Raw genomic sequence first — 17,201 nt, forward strand, 5'->3', positions numbered from 1 at the left:
TGATGGGTGAACGGGACTGGGTGTGAGTTAGGACACGGGGCAGTGAGCACAGGGGGTGATGGGTGAACGGGACTGGGTGTGAGTTAGGACACGGGGCAGTGAGCACAGGGGGGGTGACGGGTGAACGGGACTCGGTGCGAGTTCGAACACGGGGCAGTGAGCACAGGGGGTGATGGGTGAAGGGGACTGGGTGTGAGTTAGGACACGGGGCAGTGAGCACAGGGGGTGATGGGTGAATGGGACGGGGTGTGAGTTAGGACACGGGGCAGTCAGCACAGCGGGTGATGGGTGAACGGGACTGGGTGTGAGTTAGGACACGGGGCAGTGAGCACAGGGGGTGATGGGTGAACGGGACTGGGTGTGAGTTAGGACACGGGGCAGTGAGCACAGGGGGTGATGGGTGAACGGGACTGGGTGTGAGTTAGGACACGGGGCAGTGAGCACAGCGGGTGATGGGTGAACGGGACTGGGTGTGAGTTAGGACACGGGGCAGTGAGCATAGGGGGTGATGGGTGAACGGGACTGGGTGTGAGTTAGGACACGGGGCAGTGAGCACACGGGGTGATGGGTGAACGGGACTGGGTGCGAGTTAGGACACGGGGCAGTGAGCACAGGGGGTGATGGGTGAACGGGACTGGGTGTGAGTTAGGACACGGGGCAGTGAGCACAGGGGGTGATGGGTGAACGGGACTGGGTGCGAGTTAGGACACGGGGCAGTGAGCACAGGGGGTGATGGGTGAACGGGACTGGGTGTGAGTTAGGACACGGGGCAGTGAGCACAGGGGGTGATGGGTGAACGGGACTGGGTGTGAGTTAGGACACGGGGCAGTGAGCACAGGCGGTGATGGGTGAACGGGACTGGGTGCGAGTTAGGACACGGGGCAGTGAGCACAGGGGGTGACGGGTGAACGGGACTCGGTGCGAGTTGGAACACGGGGCAGTGAGCACGGGGTGATGGGTGAACGGGACTGGGTGTGAGTTAGGACACGGGGCAGTGAGCACGGGGTGATGGGTGAACGGGACTGGGCGTCAGTTAGGACACGGGGCAGTGAGCACAGGCGGTGATGGGTGAACGGGACTGGGTGTGAGTTAGGACACGGGGCAGTGAGCACAGGGGGTGATGGGTGAACGGGACTGGGTGTGAGTTAGGACACGGGGCAGTGAGCACAGGGGGTGATGGGTGAACGGGACTGGGTGTGAGTTAGGACACGGGGCAGTGAGCACAGGAGGTGATGGGTGAACGGGCCTGGGTGTGAGTTAGGACACGGGGCAGTGAGCACAGGGGGTGATGGGTGAACGGGACTGGGTGCGAGTTAGGACACAGGGCAGTGAGCACAGGGGGTGATGGGTGAACGGGACTGGGTGAGAGTTAGGACACGGGGCAGTGAGCACAGGGGGTGATGGGTGAACGGGGCTGGGTGCGAGTTAGGACACGGGGCAGTGAGCACAGGGGGTGATGGGTGAACGGGACTGGGTGTGAGTTAGGACACGGGGCAGTGAGCACAGGAGGTGATGGGTGAACGGGACTGGGTGCGAGTTAGGACATGGGGCAGTGAGCACAGGGGGTGATGGGTGAACGGGACTGGGTGTGAGTTAGGACACGGGGCAGTGAGCACAGGGGGTGATGGGTGAACGGGACTGGGTGTGAGTTAGGACACGGGGCAGTGAGCACAGGGGGGGTGACGGGTGAACGGGACTCGGTGCGAGTTAGAACACGGGGCAGTGAGCACAGGGGGTGATGGGTGAACGGGACTGGGTGTGAGTTAGGACACGGGGCAGTGAGCACAGGGGGTGATGGGTGAACGGGACGGGGTGTGAGTTAGGACACGGGGCAGTGAGCACAGGGGGTGATGGGTGAACGGGACTGGGTGTGAGTTAGGACACGGGGCAGTGAGCACAGGGGGTGATGGGTGAACGGGACTGGGTGTGAGTTAGGACACGGGGCAGTGAGCACAGGGGGTGATGGGTGAACGGGACTGGGTGTGAGTTAGGACACGGGGCAGTGAGCACAGGGGGTGATGGGTGAACGGGACTGGGTGTGAGTTAGGACACGGGGCAGTGAGCACAGGGGGTGATGGGTGAACGGGACTGGGTGTGAGTTAGGACACGGGGCAGTGAGCACAGGGGGTGATGGGTGAACGGGACTGGGTGTGAGTTAGGACACGGGGCAGTGAGCACAGGGGGTGATCGGTGAACGGGACTGGGTGTGAGTTAGGACACGGGGCAGTGAGCACAGGGGGTGATGGGTGAACGGGACTGGGTGCGAGTTAGGACACGGGGCAGTGAGCACAGGGGGTGATGGGTGAACGGGACTGGGTGCGAGTTAGGACACGGGGCAGTGAGCACAGGGGGTGATGGGTGAACGGGACTGGGTGTGAGTTAGGACACGGGGCAGTGAGCACAGGGGGTGATGGGTGAACGGGACTGGGTGTGAGTTAGGACACGGGGCAGTGAGCACAGGGGGTGATGGGTGAACGGGACTGGGTGCGAGTTAGGACACGGGGCAGTGAGCACAGGGGGTGATGGGTGAACGGGACTGGCTGTGAGTTAGGACACGGGGCAGTGGCGTAGTTTGGGATGAGCTGGAGTTTACGGAGGGTGGGAGGGGCCGGGCCAGGAGAGCGTTGGAATAGTCGGGAGTCTGGACGTAACAGAGGCAGGGGTGAGGGTTTCAGCAGCGGATGAACTGAGGCAGTGGCGGAGACGGACGATGTTATGGAGGTGGAAGTAGGCGGTCTTGATTATGCTGCGGATCTGTGGTCGGAAGCTCATTTCGGGGTCAATCACAGCACCAAGGTTCAGCCTCAGACAGATGCCAGGGAGAGGGATGGAGTCGGTGGTCAGGGGACCGAGTCTGTGGCGGGGACCGAAGACATTTCTACTCATGCTGCGCTGGATGTCGGACAAGCGCTGGATGTCGGACAAGCGGTGTGACAACCTAGAGACAGTGGAGGGGTCGAGCGAGGTGGTGGTGAGGTCGAGCTGGGCGTCGTCAGCGTACATGTGGTGCCTGACGTTGAAGGGGTGGTGAGGGTTTCCACGGCCGAGGCACGGCTAGAGGAGTTGTGCGATCTAACCCTGTTCATAAGAACACAAGAATTAGGAGCAGGAGTCGGCCATTCGGCCCCTCGAGCCTGCTCCGCCATTCAGTAAGATCATGGCTGATCATCGACCTCCTCTCCACATTCCCGCCCGATCCCCATATCCCTCGAATCCTTTAATATTCAAAAATCTATCGATCCCTGCCTTGAATATACTCAACGACTGAGCCTCCACAGCCCTCTGGGGCAGAGAATTCCAAAGATTCACCGCCCTCTGAGTGAAGAAATTCCTCCTCATCTCAGTCCTCAATGGCCGACCCCTTATTCTGAGACTGTGACCCCTGGTTCTAGACTCCCCAGCCAGGGGGAAACATCCTCCCTGCATCTACCCTGTCAAGCCCTGTAAGAATTTTGTATGTTTCAGTGAGATCATCTCTCATTCTTCTAAACTCTCCCGGCACAGGAGTCGTACAATAACATCAAGCAGTGGCTCCAGGAGATTGATCGCTACGCCAGTGAAAACGTCAACAAACTGTTAGTAGGAAACAAATGTGATCTCACAACCAAGAAAGTGGTGGATTACACGACAGCAAAGGTGAGAGCGAGGGGAGGGAGGGAGAGCGAGTTCCACAGACACTGACTCTCACTGGGGTACGGGTTCCACACACACTGACTCTCGCTGGGGTACGGGTTCCACACACACTGACTCTCACTGGGGTACGGGTCCACACACACTGACTCTCACTGGGGTACGGGTTCCACGCACACTGACTCTCACTGGGGTACGGGTTCCACAGACACTGACTCTCACTGGGGTACGGGTTCCACACACACTGACTCTCACTGGGGTACGGGTTCCACACACACTGACTCTCACTGGGGTACGGGTTCCACGCACACTGACTCTCACTGGGGTACGGGTTCCACGCACACTGACTCTCACTGGGGTACGGGTTCCACGCACACTGACTCTCACTGGGGTACGGGTTCCACAGACACTGACTCTCACTGGGGTATGGGTTCCACACACACTGACTCTCACTGGGGTATGGGTTCCACACACACTGACTCTCACTGGGGTACGGGTTCCACACACACTGACTCTCACTGGGGTACGGGTTCCACACACACTGACTCTCACTGGGGTACGGATTCCACACACACTGACTCTCACTGGGGTACGGATTCCACACACACTGACTCTCACTGGGGTACGGGTTCCACACACACTGACTCTCACTGGGGTACGGGTTCCACACACACTGACTCTCACTGGGGTACGGGTTCCACACACACTGACTCTCACTGGGGTACGGGTTCCACACACACTGACTCTCACTGGGGTACGGGTTCCACACACACTGACTCTCACTGGGGTACGGGTTCCACACACACTGACTCTCACTGGGGTACGGGTTCCACACACACTGACTCTCACTGGGGTACGGGTTCCACAGACACTGACTCTCACTGGGGTACGGGTTCCAGGCACACTGACTCTCACTGGGGTACGGGTTCCACGCACACTGACTCTCACTGGGGTACGGGTTCCACACACACTGACTCTCACTGGGGTACGGGTTCCACAGACACTGACTCTCACTGGGGTACGGGTTCCACAGACACTGACTCTCACTGGGGTACGGGTTCCACACACACTGACTCTCACTGGGGTACGGGTTCCACGTACACTGACTCTCACTGGGGTACGGGCTCCACGCACACTGACTCTCACTTGGGTATGGGTTCCACACACACTGACTCTCACTGGGGTACGGGTTCCACACACACTGACTCTCACTGGGGTACGGGTTCCACACACACTGACTCTCACTGGGGTACGGGTTCCACACACACTGACTCTCACTGGGGTACGGGTTCCACACACACTGACTCTCACTGGAGTACGGGTTCCACGGACACTGACTCTCACTGGGGTATGGGTTCCACACGCACTGACTCTCACTACTGTACGGGTTCCACAGACACTGACTCTCACTGGGGTACGGGTTCCACACACACTGACTCTCACTGGGGTACGGGTTCCACACACACTGACTCTCACTGGGGTACGGGTTCCACAGACACTGACTCTCACTGGGGTACGGGTAACACAGACACTGACTCTCACTGGGGTACGGGTTCCACACACACTGACTCACACTGGGGCGCGGGTAACACAGACACTGACTCTCACTGGGGTACGGGTTCCACACACACTGACTCTCACTGGGGTACGGGTTCCACACACACTGACTCTCACTGGGGTATGGGTTCCACACACATTGACTCTCACTGGGGTACGGGTTCCACACACACTGACTCTCACTGGGGTACGGGTTCCACACACACTGACTCTCACTGGGGTACGGGTTCCACAGGCACTGACTCTCACTGGGGTACGGGTTCCATACACACTGACTCTCACTGGGGTACGGGTTCCACACACACTGACTCTCACTGGGGTACGGGTTCCACACACACTGACTCTCACTGGAGTACGGGTTCCACGGACACTGACTCTCACTGGGGTACGGGTTCCACGGACACTGACTCTCACTGGGGTACGGGTTCCACACACACTGACTCTCACTGGGGTACGGGTTCCACAGACACTGACTCTCACTGGGGTACGGGTTCCACACACACTGACTCTCACTGGGGTACGGGTTCCACACACACTGACTCTCACTACTGTACGGGTTCCACACACACTGACTCTCACTGGGGTACGTGTTCCACAGACACTGACTCTCACTGGGGTAAGGGTTCCACAGACACTGACTCTCACTGGGGTACGGGTTCCACACACACTGACTCTCACTGGGGTACGGGTTCCACACACACTGACTCTCACTGGGGTACGGGTTCCACACACACTGACTCTCACTGGGGTACGGGTTCCACAGACACTGACTCTCATTGGGGTACGGGTTCCACAGACACTGATTCTCACTGGGGTATGGGTTCCACACACACTGACTCTCACTGGGGTACGGGTTCCACAGGCACTGACTCTCACTGAGGTACGGGTTCCACGTACACTGACTCTCACTGGGGTACGGGTTCCACCGACACTGACTCTCACTGGGGTACGGGTTCCACGGACACTGACTATCACTGGGGTACGGGTTCCACGGACACTGACTCTCACTGGGGTACGGGTTCCACACACACTGACTCTCACTGGGGTACGGGTTCCACAGACACTGACTCTCACTGGGGTACGGGTTCCACACACACTGACTCTCACTGGGGTACGGGTTCCACACACACTGACTCTCACTGGGGTACGGGTTCCACACACACTGACTCTCACTGGAATACGGGTTCCACACACACTGACTCTCACTGGAATACGGGTTCCACACACACTGACTCACTTGCGTATGGGTTCCACACACACTGACTCTCACTGGGGTACGGGTTCCACACACACTGACTCTCACTGGGGTACGGGTTCCACACACACTGACTCTCACTGGGGTACGGGTGCACACACACTGACTCTTACTGGGGTACAGGTTCCACACACACTCTCACTGGGGTATGGGTTCCACACGCACTGACTCTCACTATTGTACGGGTTCCACAGACACTGACTCTCACTGGGGTACGGGTTCCACAGGCACTGACTCTCACTGGGGTACGGGTTCCACACACACTGACTCTCACTGGGGTACGGGTTCCACACACACTGACTCTCACTGGGGTACGGGTTCCACACACACTGACTCTCACTGGGGTACGGGTTCCACACACACTGACTCTCACTGGGGTACGGGTTCCACACACACTGACTCTCACTGGGGTACGGGTTCCACACACACTGACTCTCACTGGGGTACGGGTTCCACACACACTGACTCTCACTGGGGTACGGGTTCCACACACTGACTCTCACTGGGGTACGGGTTCCACACACACGGACTCTCACTGGGGTACGGGTTCCACACACTGACTCTCACTGGGGTACGGGTTCCACAGACACTGACTCACACTGGGGTACGGGTTCCACAGACACTGACTCTCACTGGGGTACGGGTTCCACACACACTGACTCTCACTGAGGTACGGGTTCCACAGACACTGACTCTCACTGGAGTACGGGTTCCACACTCACTGACTCTCACTGGGGTACGGGTTCCACAGACACTGACTCACACTGGGGCACGGGTTCCACACACACTGACTCTCACTGGGGTACGGGTTCCACAGACACTGACTCTCACTGGGGTACGGGTTCCACACACAGTGACTCTCACTGGGGTACGGGTTCCACACACACTGACTCTCACTGGGGTACGGGTTCCACACACACTGACTCTCACTGGGGTACGGGTTCCACACACACTGACTCTCACTGGGGTACGGGTTCCACACACACTGAATCTCACTGGGGTACGGGTTCCGCACACACTGACTCTCACAGGGGTACGGGTTCCACACACAGTGACTCTCACTGGGGTACGGGTTCCACAGACACTGACTCTCACTGGGGTACGGGTTCCACACACAATTCACAATTCAAATCGCTTTATTGGCATGATAAGTTACATCTTATGTTGCCAAAGCATCAAAATACATTTATGGTTGAGCACATAAACGCAGTTCTATTCATACAGTGTATAAACAGGTATATCCCTGAGTGTATAAATATACATTCGCATTGTTTATATATATTCATTTCTTAGCTTACTGGTTGTCCCTCTGTTCATGGCAAGCTGTAACATAGTGTGCCGCCAGTGTTACACAGCTTCTCTCCTCTCCCAGTAGGAATGGGAGTTTTTGGTTGTCATTCAGATTTCTGAATTCAGGGCATATTTGTGAGAATTTTTGGTAGAAATTCTCCCTGATGTCCTGATATTTTCCATAGGCTGTGAGGAAGTGCATCTCTGTCTCCACTACTCCCTGACTGCAGTGAGAGCATATCCTGTCTTCTCTTGGCAGCCTGGTCTGCCTGTGTCTGCCTTTTTCGATCGCTAGGCTATGTTGGCTAAGTCTGTACCTTGTCAAGGTTCTTCTCAGTTTGTTATCCTTTACCATGGTCAGGTAATCAGCTATGTTATATTGTCTGTTTAGGGCTCTCACTGGGGTACGGGTTCCACACACACTGACTCTCACTGGGGTACGGGTTCCACACACACTCACTCTCACTGGGGTACGGGTTCCACACACACTGACTCACTGGGGTGCGGGTTCCACACACACTGACTCTCACTGGGGTACGGTTCCACACACACTGACTCTCACTGGGGTACGGGTTCCACACTCACTGACTCTCACTGGGGTACGGGTTCCGCACACACTGACTGAGCACTGCGTACACCCTTTGATACCTGTGCGGGACTGGTGATTTAATTGTTCCTGGAATACATTAGTTTGCCGGTGCTGATGGGTTGCGCTGCTGGTAAGCAGATTCAGCCGACTCCCGAACCAGTCCCATTAGGGCCTCCTCCATCAGGCTGTGTTATGATCTCAGCCAGCGAGCTTAGCCAAAGGGACCCATCCTTCAAGTGTCTGCCCGAGCTGGTTATGTGACCACGGGCATCGCCCCATGTCGTGCACACACAGAAAGAAAGAATAAACTCCCATTTCTCCCCCGCCTTTCACCACCTCAGGACGTCCCAAAGCGCTTCACAGCCAATGAAGTACTATTGTTAGTCACTCCGCGAATCTTATTCCAACAGTGGTCGTGGGCTCACTTAAATCCACCCGAGATGGCAGATGGGGCCTCGGTTTAACGTCTCATCCGAAAGATGGAACTTCAGACAGTGCGGGGCTCCCACAGTACTGCCCCTCCGACAGTGCGGCGCTCCCTCAGTACTGCCCCTCCGACAGTGCAGCGCTCCCTCAGTACTGCCCCTCCGACAGTGCGGCGCTCCCTCAGTACTGCCCCTCCGACAGTGCGGCGCTCCCTCAGTACTGCCCCTCCGACAGTGCGGCGCTCCCTCAGTACTGCCCCTCCGACAGTGCGGCGCTCCCTCAGTACCGCCCCTCCGACAGTGCGGCGCTCCCTCAGTACTGCCCCTCCGACAGTGCGGCGCTCCCTCAGTACTGCCCCCTCCGACAGTGCGGCGCTCCCTCAGTACCGCCCCTCCGACAGTGCGGCGCTCCCTCAGTACTGCCCCTCCGACAGTGCGGCGCTCCCTCAGTACCGCCCCTCCGACAGTGCGGCGCTCCCTCAGTACCGCCCCTCTGACAGTGCGGCGCTCCCTTAGTACCGCCCCTCCGACAGTGCGGCGCTCCCTCAGTACTGCCCCTCCGACAGTGCGGCGCTCCCTCAGTACCGCCCCTCCGACAGTGCGGCGCTCCCTCAGTACCGCCCCTCTGACAGTGCGGCGCTCCCTCAGTACCGCCCCTCTGACAGTGCGGCGCTCCCTCAGTACTGCCCCTCCGACAGTGCGGCGCTCCCTCAGTACTGCCCCTCCGACAGTGCGGCGCTCCCTCAGTACCGCCCCTCTGACAGTGCGGCGCTCCCTCAGTACCGCCCCTCCGACAGTGCGGCGCTCCCTCAGTACCGCCCCTCCGACAGTGCGGCGCTCCCTCAGTACCGCCCCTCCGACAGTGCGGCGCTCCCTCAGTACCGCCCCTCTGACAGTGCGGCGCTCCCTCAGTACCGCCCCTCTGACAGTGCGGCGCTCCCTCAGTACTGCCCCTCCGACAGTGCGGCGCTCCCTCAGTACTGCCCCTCCGACAGTGCGGCGCTCCCTCAGTACCGCCCCTCTGACAGTGCGGCGCTCCCTCAGTACCGCCCCTCCGACAGTGCGGCGCTCCCTCAGTACCGCCCCTCTGACAGTGCGGCGCTCCCTCAGTACCGCCCCTCTGACAGTGCGGCGCTCCCTCAGTACCGCCCCTCCGACAGTGCGGCGCTCCCTCAGTACCGCCCCTCCGACAGTGCGGCGCTCCCTCAGTACCGCCCCTCCGACAGTGCGGCGCTCCCTCAGTACCGCCCCTCTGACAGTGCGGCGCTCCCTTAGTACTGCCCCTCCCATTCCGCTGTGCTGGCGTCTCGTCTGTGGCCCTTCTGACAGTGAAAATCCTGTGTTTTCCTCCGGCAGGAGTTTGCGGACTCGCTGGGGACCCCGTTCCTGGAGACCAGCGCCAAGAACGCCACGAACGTGGAGCAAGCCTTCATGACCATGGCCGCCGAGATCAAGAAACGCATGGGCCCTGGGGCGACGGTGGGGAGCGAGCGGCCCAACCTGAAAATCGACAGCAGCCCCGTCAGACCTTCGGGAGGCAACTGCTGCTGAGACTGGGAACGGGGTGGGGGGGAGGGGTGTGTGTGCGTGTGTGGGAGGGTCGAGGGGTGTGGAGCGGGAGAGGAACGGGGTGGAGGGATCATTACAGCAACTCCCACCCCCTGAAGACCCCTATCCTCCCGGAAACAGGCGCGTTTCTCTCCCCCCGCCCCTCCCCCAGCCCCCCTCCTGGCCCCGTTGAGAGACACACACAACGCGCAGAGATAGAGGAAAAAACCCCACAAAGAACGGCAGAATGCGCTAGACCGGGCTTGTTTCACTCCCCGCCCCCCCCGTCTCTCTCCCTCTGTCTGTCTGTGTGCATGTGTGCGTGTCGCGTGTGGGTTACTTTGCGTCTCTCTCCGTGTGTTTACAATTCATTAAAAGCTCGGTTCAGGGTTTGTTCAGGTCGCAGGCAGAATTGTTGATTTTCTACTGACCGGACTATAGCCCCACCCCCACTGCGGTATATCTATTGTACCTAAACTCTCCCCTCTCTCTATCCCTCTCTCGCTGTCTCCCTACTCCTCCCCCTCCTCGCTGCCCCATCCCTTCCCTCCCCTTCCTCTCCCTATCCCTCTGTCCCCCTCTCCCCCTCTCCCTCCCTCCCCCTCTCCCTCCCTCCCCCTCTCCCTCCCTCCCCCTCTCCCTCCCTCCCCCTCTCCCTCCCTCCCCCTCCTTCCCTCCCTCCCCCTCCTTCCCTCCCTCCCCCTCCTTCCCTCCCTCCCCCTCCTTCCCTCCCTCCCCCTCCTTCCCTCCTTCCCTCCTTCCCTCCTTCCCCCTCCTTCCCTCCCTCCCTCTCCCTCCCCCTCCTTCCCTCCCTCCCTCTCCCTCCCCCTCTGCCTCTCCATCCCTCCCTCTCTGCCCCTCTCTCCCTCCCTCCTGCCCGCCCGCTCTCCCTCCCCCGCTCTCCCTCCCCCTCTTTCCCCCCGGTGACTCTGGGCCTGTATCTATGTATAATGTATATAATAGATCTCTGACTCTCCCGACGGTTTATTTGTGTTTTCAATATCTTTGCATTTCGAACGTGAGCACAGGTCCGGACATGTTTTTGTAAAAAACACAACCCAGTTTGCTGCAGTTATTATGGACGGTCGTTCCCGGTTATCATGATTTTAGAAACTTATTGGCTTTATATAACGGAAATAAAGTCTTGCCTGGATCTCTGTTTTCTGAACATTGTTTCAGTCCTTCAATGGCGTCTTGGCTGATCCAGCGCCCACTGACACACCCTCGCACCGAGCACACACTCGCACCGAGCTCACTCGCACACCCTCGCACCGAGCTCACACCGAGCACACACTCGCACCGAGCTCACCCCGCACACTCGCACCGAGTTCACACTCGCACCGAGCTCACACTCGCACCGAGCTCACCCTCGCACCGAGCTCACCCTCGCACCGAGCTCCCCCGCACACACTCGCACCGAGCTCACTCGCACACCCTCGCACCTAGCTCCCCCGCACACACTCGCACCGAGCTCCCCCGCACACACTCGCACCGAGCTCCCCCGCACACACTCGCACCGAGCTCCCCCGCACACACTCGCACCGAGCTCCCCCGCACACACTCGCACCGAGCTCCCCCGCACACACTCGCACCGAGCTCCCCCGCACACACTCGCACCGAGCTCCCCCGCACACACTCGCACCGAGCTCCCCCGCACACACTCGCACCGAGCTCCCCCGCACACACTCGCACCGAGCTCCCCCGCACACACTCGCACCGAGCTCCCCCGCACACACTCGCACCGAGCTCCCCCGCACACACTCGCACCGAGCTCCCCGGCACTCGCACCGAGCTCCCCCGCGCACACTCGCACCGAGCTCCCCCGCGCACACTCGCACCGAGCTCCCCCTCGCACCGAGCTCCCCCGCGCACACTCGCACCGAGCTCCCCCGCGCACACTCGCACCGAGCTCCCCCGCGCACACTCGCACCGAGCTCCCCCGCGCACACTCGCACCGAGCTCCCCCGCGCACTCGCACCGAGCTCCCCCGCGCACACTCGCACCGAGCTCCCCCGCGCACACTCGCACCGAGCTCCCCCGCTCACACTCGCACCGAACTCCCCCTCGCCCCGCACACACTCGCACCGAGCTCCCCCGCACACACTCGCACCGAGCTCCCCCGCACACACTCGCACCGAACTCCCCCGCACACACTCGCACCGAGCTCCCCGGCACTCGCACCGAGCTCCCCCGCGCACACTCGCACCGAGCTCCCCCGCGCACACTCGCACCGAGCTCCCCCGCGCACACTCGCACCGAGCTCCCCCGCGCACACTCGCACCGAGCTCCCCCGCGCACTCGCACCGAGCTCCCCCGCGCACGCTCGCACCGAGCTCCCCCGCGCACGCTCGCACCGAGCTCCCCCGCGCACGCTCGCAACGAGCTCCCCCGCGCACGCTCGCACCGAGCTCCCCCGCGCACACTCGCACCGAGCTCCCCCGCTCACACTCGCACCGAGCTCACACGCTCGCACCGAGCTCACCCGCACACGCTCGCACCGAGCTCACACGCTCGCACCGAGCTCTCACTCGCACCGGTGGGTCGAAGGCACAAGCTGCCTGGTGAGGACAGTGAGACCGACTGAATAAGGATCAACGGCTGGAGTCAGGGTTGCTCCTCAGTGGGATCCTGGAGTGAGGGGTGACCCAGTCCTCATACCAGAGGCTGAACTGGGAAGATGGAGGCAAGATATTTACTGAGCGGGTTGACCGAGGCTACAGGAGGGTCAGTACTGAGGGAGCGCCGCACTGTCGGAGGGGCAGTACTGAGGGAGGGCCGCACTATCGGAGGGTCAGTACTGAGGGAGCGCCGCACTGTCGGAGGGGCGGTACTGAGGAAGCGCCGCACTGTTGGAGGGGCGGTACTGAGGGAGCGCCGCACTGTTGGAGGGGCGGTACTGAGGGAGCGCAGCACTGTCGGAGGGGCGGTACTGAGGGAGCGCCGCACTGTCGGAGGGGCGGTACTGAGGGAGCGCCGCACTGTCGGAGGGGCGGTACTGAGGGAGCGCCGCACTGTCGGAGGGGCGGTACTGAGGGAGCGCCGCACTGTCGGAGGGGCGGTACTGAGGGAGCGCCGCACTGTCGGAGGGGCGGTACTGAGGGAGCGCCGCACTGTCGGAGGGGCGGTACTGAGGGAGCGCCGCACTGTCGGAGGGGCGGTACTGAGGGAGCGCCGCACTGTCGGAGGGGCGGCACTGAGGGAGCGCCGCACTGTCGGAGGGGCAGCACTGAAGGAGCGCCGCACTGTCGGAGGGGCAGTAATGAGGGAGCGCTGCACTGTCAGAGGTGCCATCTTTCAGATGAGACGTTAAACCGAGGCCCCGTCTGCCCTCTCAGGTGAATGTAAAAGATCCCACGACCACTATTGGAAGAAGAGCAGGGGGAGTTCTCCCCGGTGTCCTGGGGCCAATATTTATCCCTCAACCAGCATCACTAAAACAGATGATCTGGTCATTATCACATTGCTGTTTGTGGGAGCTTGCTGTGCGCAAATTGGCTGCCGCGTTTCCCACATTACAACAGTGACCACACTTGGAAAAAAGTACTTCATTGGCTATGAAGCGCTTTGGGACGTCCGGTGGTCGTGAAAGGTGCGGGAGAAATGGGAGTCTGTCTTTCCTACAGTTTCTGCCTGAGCTTGCAGGTGCGGTACGCAGACACTAGGTGGTAGTGTCGTTCCATCGACTGGACACCCCGTCAACTGGTCTCGATCAGGAGCCCGGGTCCAGGTGGACGAGGCAGCTCGCTTGCTGCTCCTCCCAGCCCATCGAACATAGAAACAGCCAAACTTCACTGATCTCAGATCAATCAGTTTATATCAACTAGCTAATCACAGGGGCCATAAACCACAGGAACAGGAGGAGGCCATTCAGCTCCTCGAGCCTGTAACACAGGAACAGGAGGAGGCCGTTCAGCCCCCTCGAACCTGTTACACAGGAACAGGAGGAGGCCATTCAGCCCCCTCGAACCTGTTACACAGGAACAGGAGGAGGCCATTCAGCCCCCTTGAGCCTGTTACACAGGAACAGGAGAAGGCCATTCAGCCCCTCGAGCCTGTTACACAGGAACAGGAGGAGGCCATTCAGCCGCTCGAGCCTGTTACACAGGAACAGGAGGAGGCCATTCAGCCACCTTGAGCCTGTTACACAGGAACAGGAGGAGGCCATTCAGCCACCTTGAGCCTGTTACACAGGAACAGGAGGAGGCCATTCAGCCCCCTTGAGCCTGTTACATGGAGCAGGAGGAGGCCATTCAGCCCCTCAAGCCTGCTCCGCCGTTCAATGAGATCATGGCTGATCTGTGACCTAACGCCATAGACCCGCCTTTGCCCCATATCCCTTAATACTTTTGTTTAACAGAAACCTCCGATTTAAAATTAACAATTGACCCAGCATCAATTGCTGTTTGCGGAAGAGAGTTCCGAACTTCTCCCACCCTTTGTGTGTAGAAGTGTTTCCTAATTTCACTCCTGAAAGGTCTGGCTATAATTTTTAGACTCTGCCCCCGAGTCCTCGACTCCCCAACCAGCAGAAATAGTTTCTCTCTCTCTACACTATCTTTTCCCCTTAATATCCTGAAAACTTCCATCAGATCACCCCTTAAACTTCTAAATTCCAGGAAATACACCCTAGTTTGCCCTGCTGTATGCCTCAGAGACATGGACCATGTACAGCAGGCACCTCAAAGCACTGGAGAGGTACCACCAACGCTGCCTCCGCAAGATCCTGCAAATCCATTGGCAGGATAGGCGCACCAACGTCAGTGTTCTCACTCAGGCCAACATCCCCAGCAGCGAAGCTTTGCCCACGCTCGATCAGCTCCGATGGACGGGTCACATCGTCCGCACGCCCGATACGAGACTCCCGAAACAAGCGCTCTACTCGGAGCTCCGACACGGCAAGAGAGCCCCAGGTGGGCAGAGGAAATGCTTCAAGGACACCCTCAAAGCCTCCTTGAAAAAGTGCAACATCCCCACCGACACCTGGGAATCCCTGGCCCAAGTGGAGGAGAAGCATCCGGGAAGGCGCCGAACACCTCGAGTCTCTTCACTGGGAACAAGCGGAAGCCAAGCGCAGACAGCGCAAGGAGCGCACGTCAACCCAAGCACCCCACCCACCCACCCCTTCAACCACCGTCTGCCCCACCTGTGACAGAGACTGTAGGTCTCGCATTGGACTCATCAGTCACCTGAGAACTCATTGTTAGTGTGGAAGCAAGTCATCCTCGGTTCCGAGAGACTGCCTAAGAAGAAGAATATAAGATCGTCACTAATAAATCCAATCGGGAATTCAGGAGAAACTTCTTTACCCAGAGAGTGGGGAGAATGTGGAACTCGCTGCCACAGGGAGTGGTCGAGGTGAATAGTATAGATGGATTTAAGGGAAGCTGGATAAACACACGAGTGATAAAGGAATAGAAGGATATGGCGATGGGGTGAGATGAAGAGGGTAGGAGGAGGCTGGTGTGGAGCAGAAACACTGGCACGGAGCAGATGGGCCGAATGTCCGCTATATCAACAATCTAAAGGGAATGGGGAAAATGTCACTCCATTTCCTGGCCTGCTGGTGGGATGGATAGACGGGGCGATTCTTCAGGTAGGGAGGCTGTAATGTAAACTCCCCTCCCTCCCCCCCCCCCCCCACCTGTAGGAGATGGCTACAAGCCAGGACTGACCTGAGCCACCAGAGTAATAACCAGTAAAGAAATCAGCCATGATCTTATTGAATGGCTTGAGGGGCCGAATGGCCTGCTCCTGCAACGAGACCTGGGTGTCCTTGTGCACCAGCCGCTGAAGGTAAGCATGCAGGTGCAGCAGGCGGTTAAGAAGGCAAATGGTATGTTGGCCTTCATAGCGAAAGGATCGAGTACAGGAACAAGGATGTCTTGATGCAGTTGCACAGGGCCTTGGTGAGACCACATCTTGAGTATTGTGTGCAGTTTTGGTCGCCTTATCTGAGGAAGGATGTTCTTGCCATGGAGGGAGTGCAGCGAAGATTCACCAGACTGATACCTGGGATGGCAGGAATGACGTATGAGGAGAGATTGGGTCGATTGGGCTTATACTCGTTAGAGTTTAGAAGAATGAGAGGGGGTCTCATTGAAACTTATAAAATACTAACAGGACTGGAAAGACTAGATGCAGGAAGGATGTTCCCGATGGCGGGGAGTCCAGAACCAGGGGTCACAGTCTAAGGATAAGGGGTAAGCCATTTAGGACAGAAATGAGGAGGAATTTCTTCACCCAGAGAGTGGTGAACCTGTGGAATTCTCTACCACAGAAGGCAGTAGAGGTCAATTCATTAAATATATTCAAGAAGGAGTTAGATATATTTCTTAAGGCTAAAGGGATCAAGGGATATGGGGAGAAGGCAGGGACAGGGTACTGAATTTGGATGATCAGCCATGATCTCATTGAATGGCGGAGCAGGCTCGAGGGGCCGAATGGCCGACTCCTGCTCCTATCTTCTATGTTTCTCTGCTCCCAATTCTTCTCAGGGTAAATAACCTAATGCAGAAAGGATACACCATCACAGGGGCGGGGTGGAATCAGCCAGGGTTCCCTGCTCCTGATTGCTATCCCTTGCTGGAGATCAGATGAGGGCAGAATCTGCAACGCCTCCCTTGGCCGAATAGCACAGCGTCCAGGCTCACAGGTGAAGAATGGTTTTTTTTTGCGGGGGGGTTGCCCGTGGGACCCGGTGGGGGAGTGGGAGAATGAAGACTTTTATAAACACAAATCTTGCCTCTTGCTCGCATTCCCAATTGTGACTTGTCTGAGATCCCAGTTATTTTGCTCCACCCGCCCGGCTTTGATGAATTATTTTTTATGCTTTCAGCGCCCGCCCGAGTGCTTTTTTTTTCCACCCTGCAAATTAAATGAGGAAGTGGCGGATTAGGTCAGGATGTTA

General features: G+C 58.8%; 1 protein-coding gene across 1 annotated transcript in view; it reads left to right on the forward strand.

The window, feature by feature from the left end:
* Window positions 1–11,447, forward strand: part of LOC147092970 (ras-related protein Rab-1B-like) — a gene marked incomplete at its 5' end in the record, with an annotated part of 28,285 nt that extends 16,838 nt beyond the window's left edge. The window contains 2 exons of the mRNA XM_085975711.1: window positions 3,505–3,636; window positions 10,103–11,447. Coding sequence (XP_085831837.1) covers window positions 3,505–3,636; window positions 10,103–10,297 — 327 coding nt within the window. The remainder of the gene's footprint in view (window positions 1–3,504; window positions 3,637–10,102) is intronic.
* Window positions 11,448–17,201: the final 5,754 nt, after the last annotated feature.

Source organism: Somniosus microcephalus, unplaced genomic scaffold, assembly GCF_052327205.1.
Source record: "Somniosus microcephalus isolate GS21.2 unplaced genomic scaffold, FLI_Smic_1.0 unresolved_chr2, whole genome shotgun sequence".
Lineage (NCBI taxonomy): Eukaryota > Metazoa > Chordata > Chondrichthyes > Squaliformes > Somniosidae > Somniosus > Somniosus microcephalus.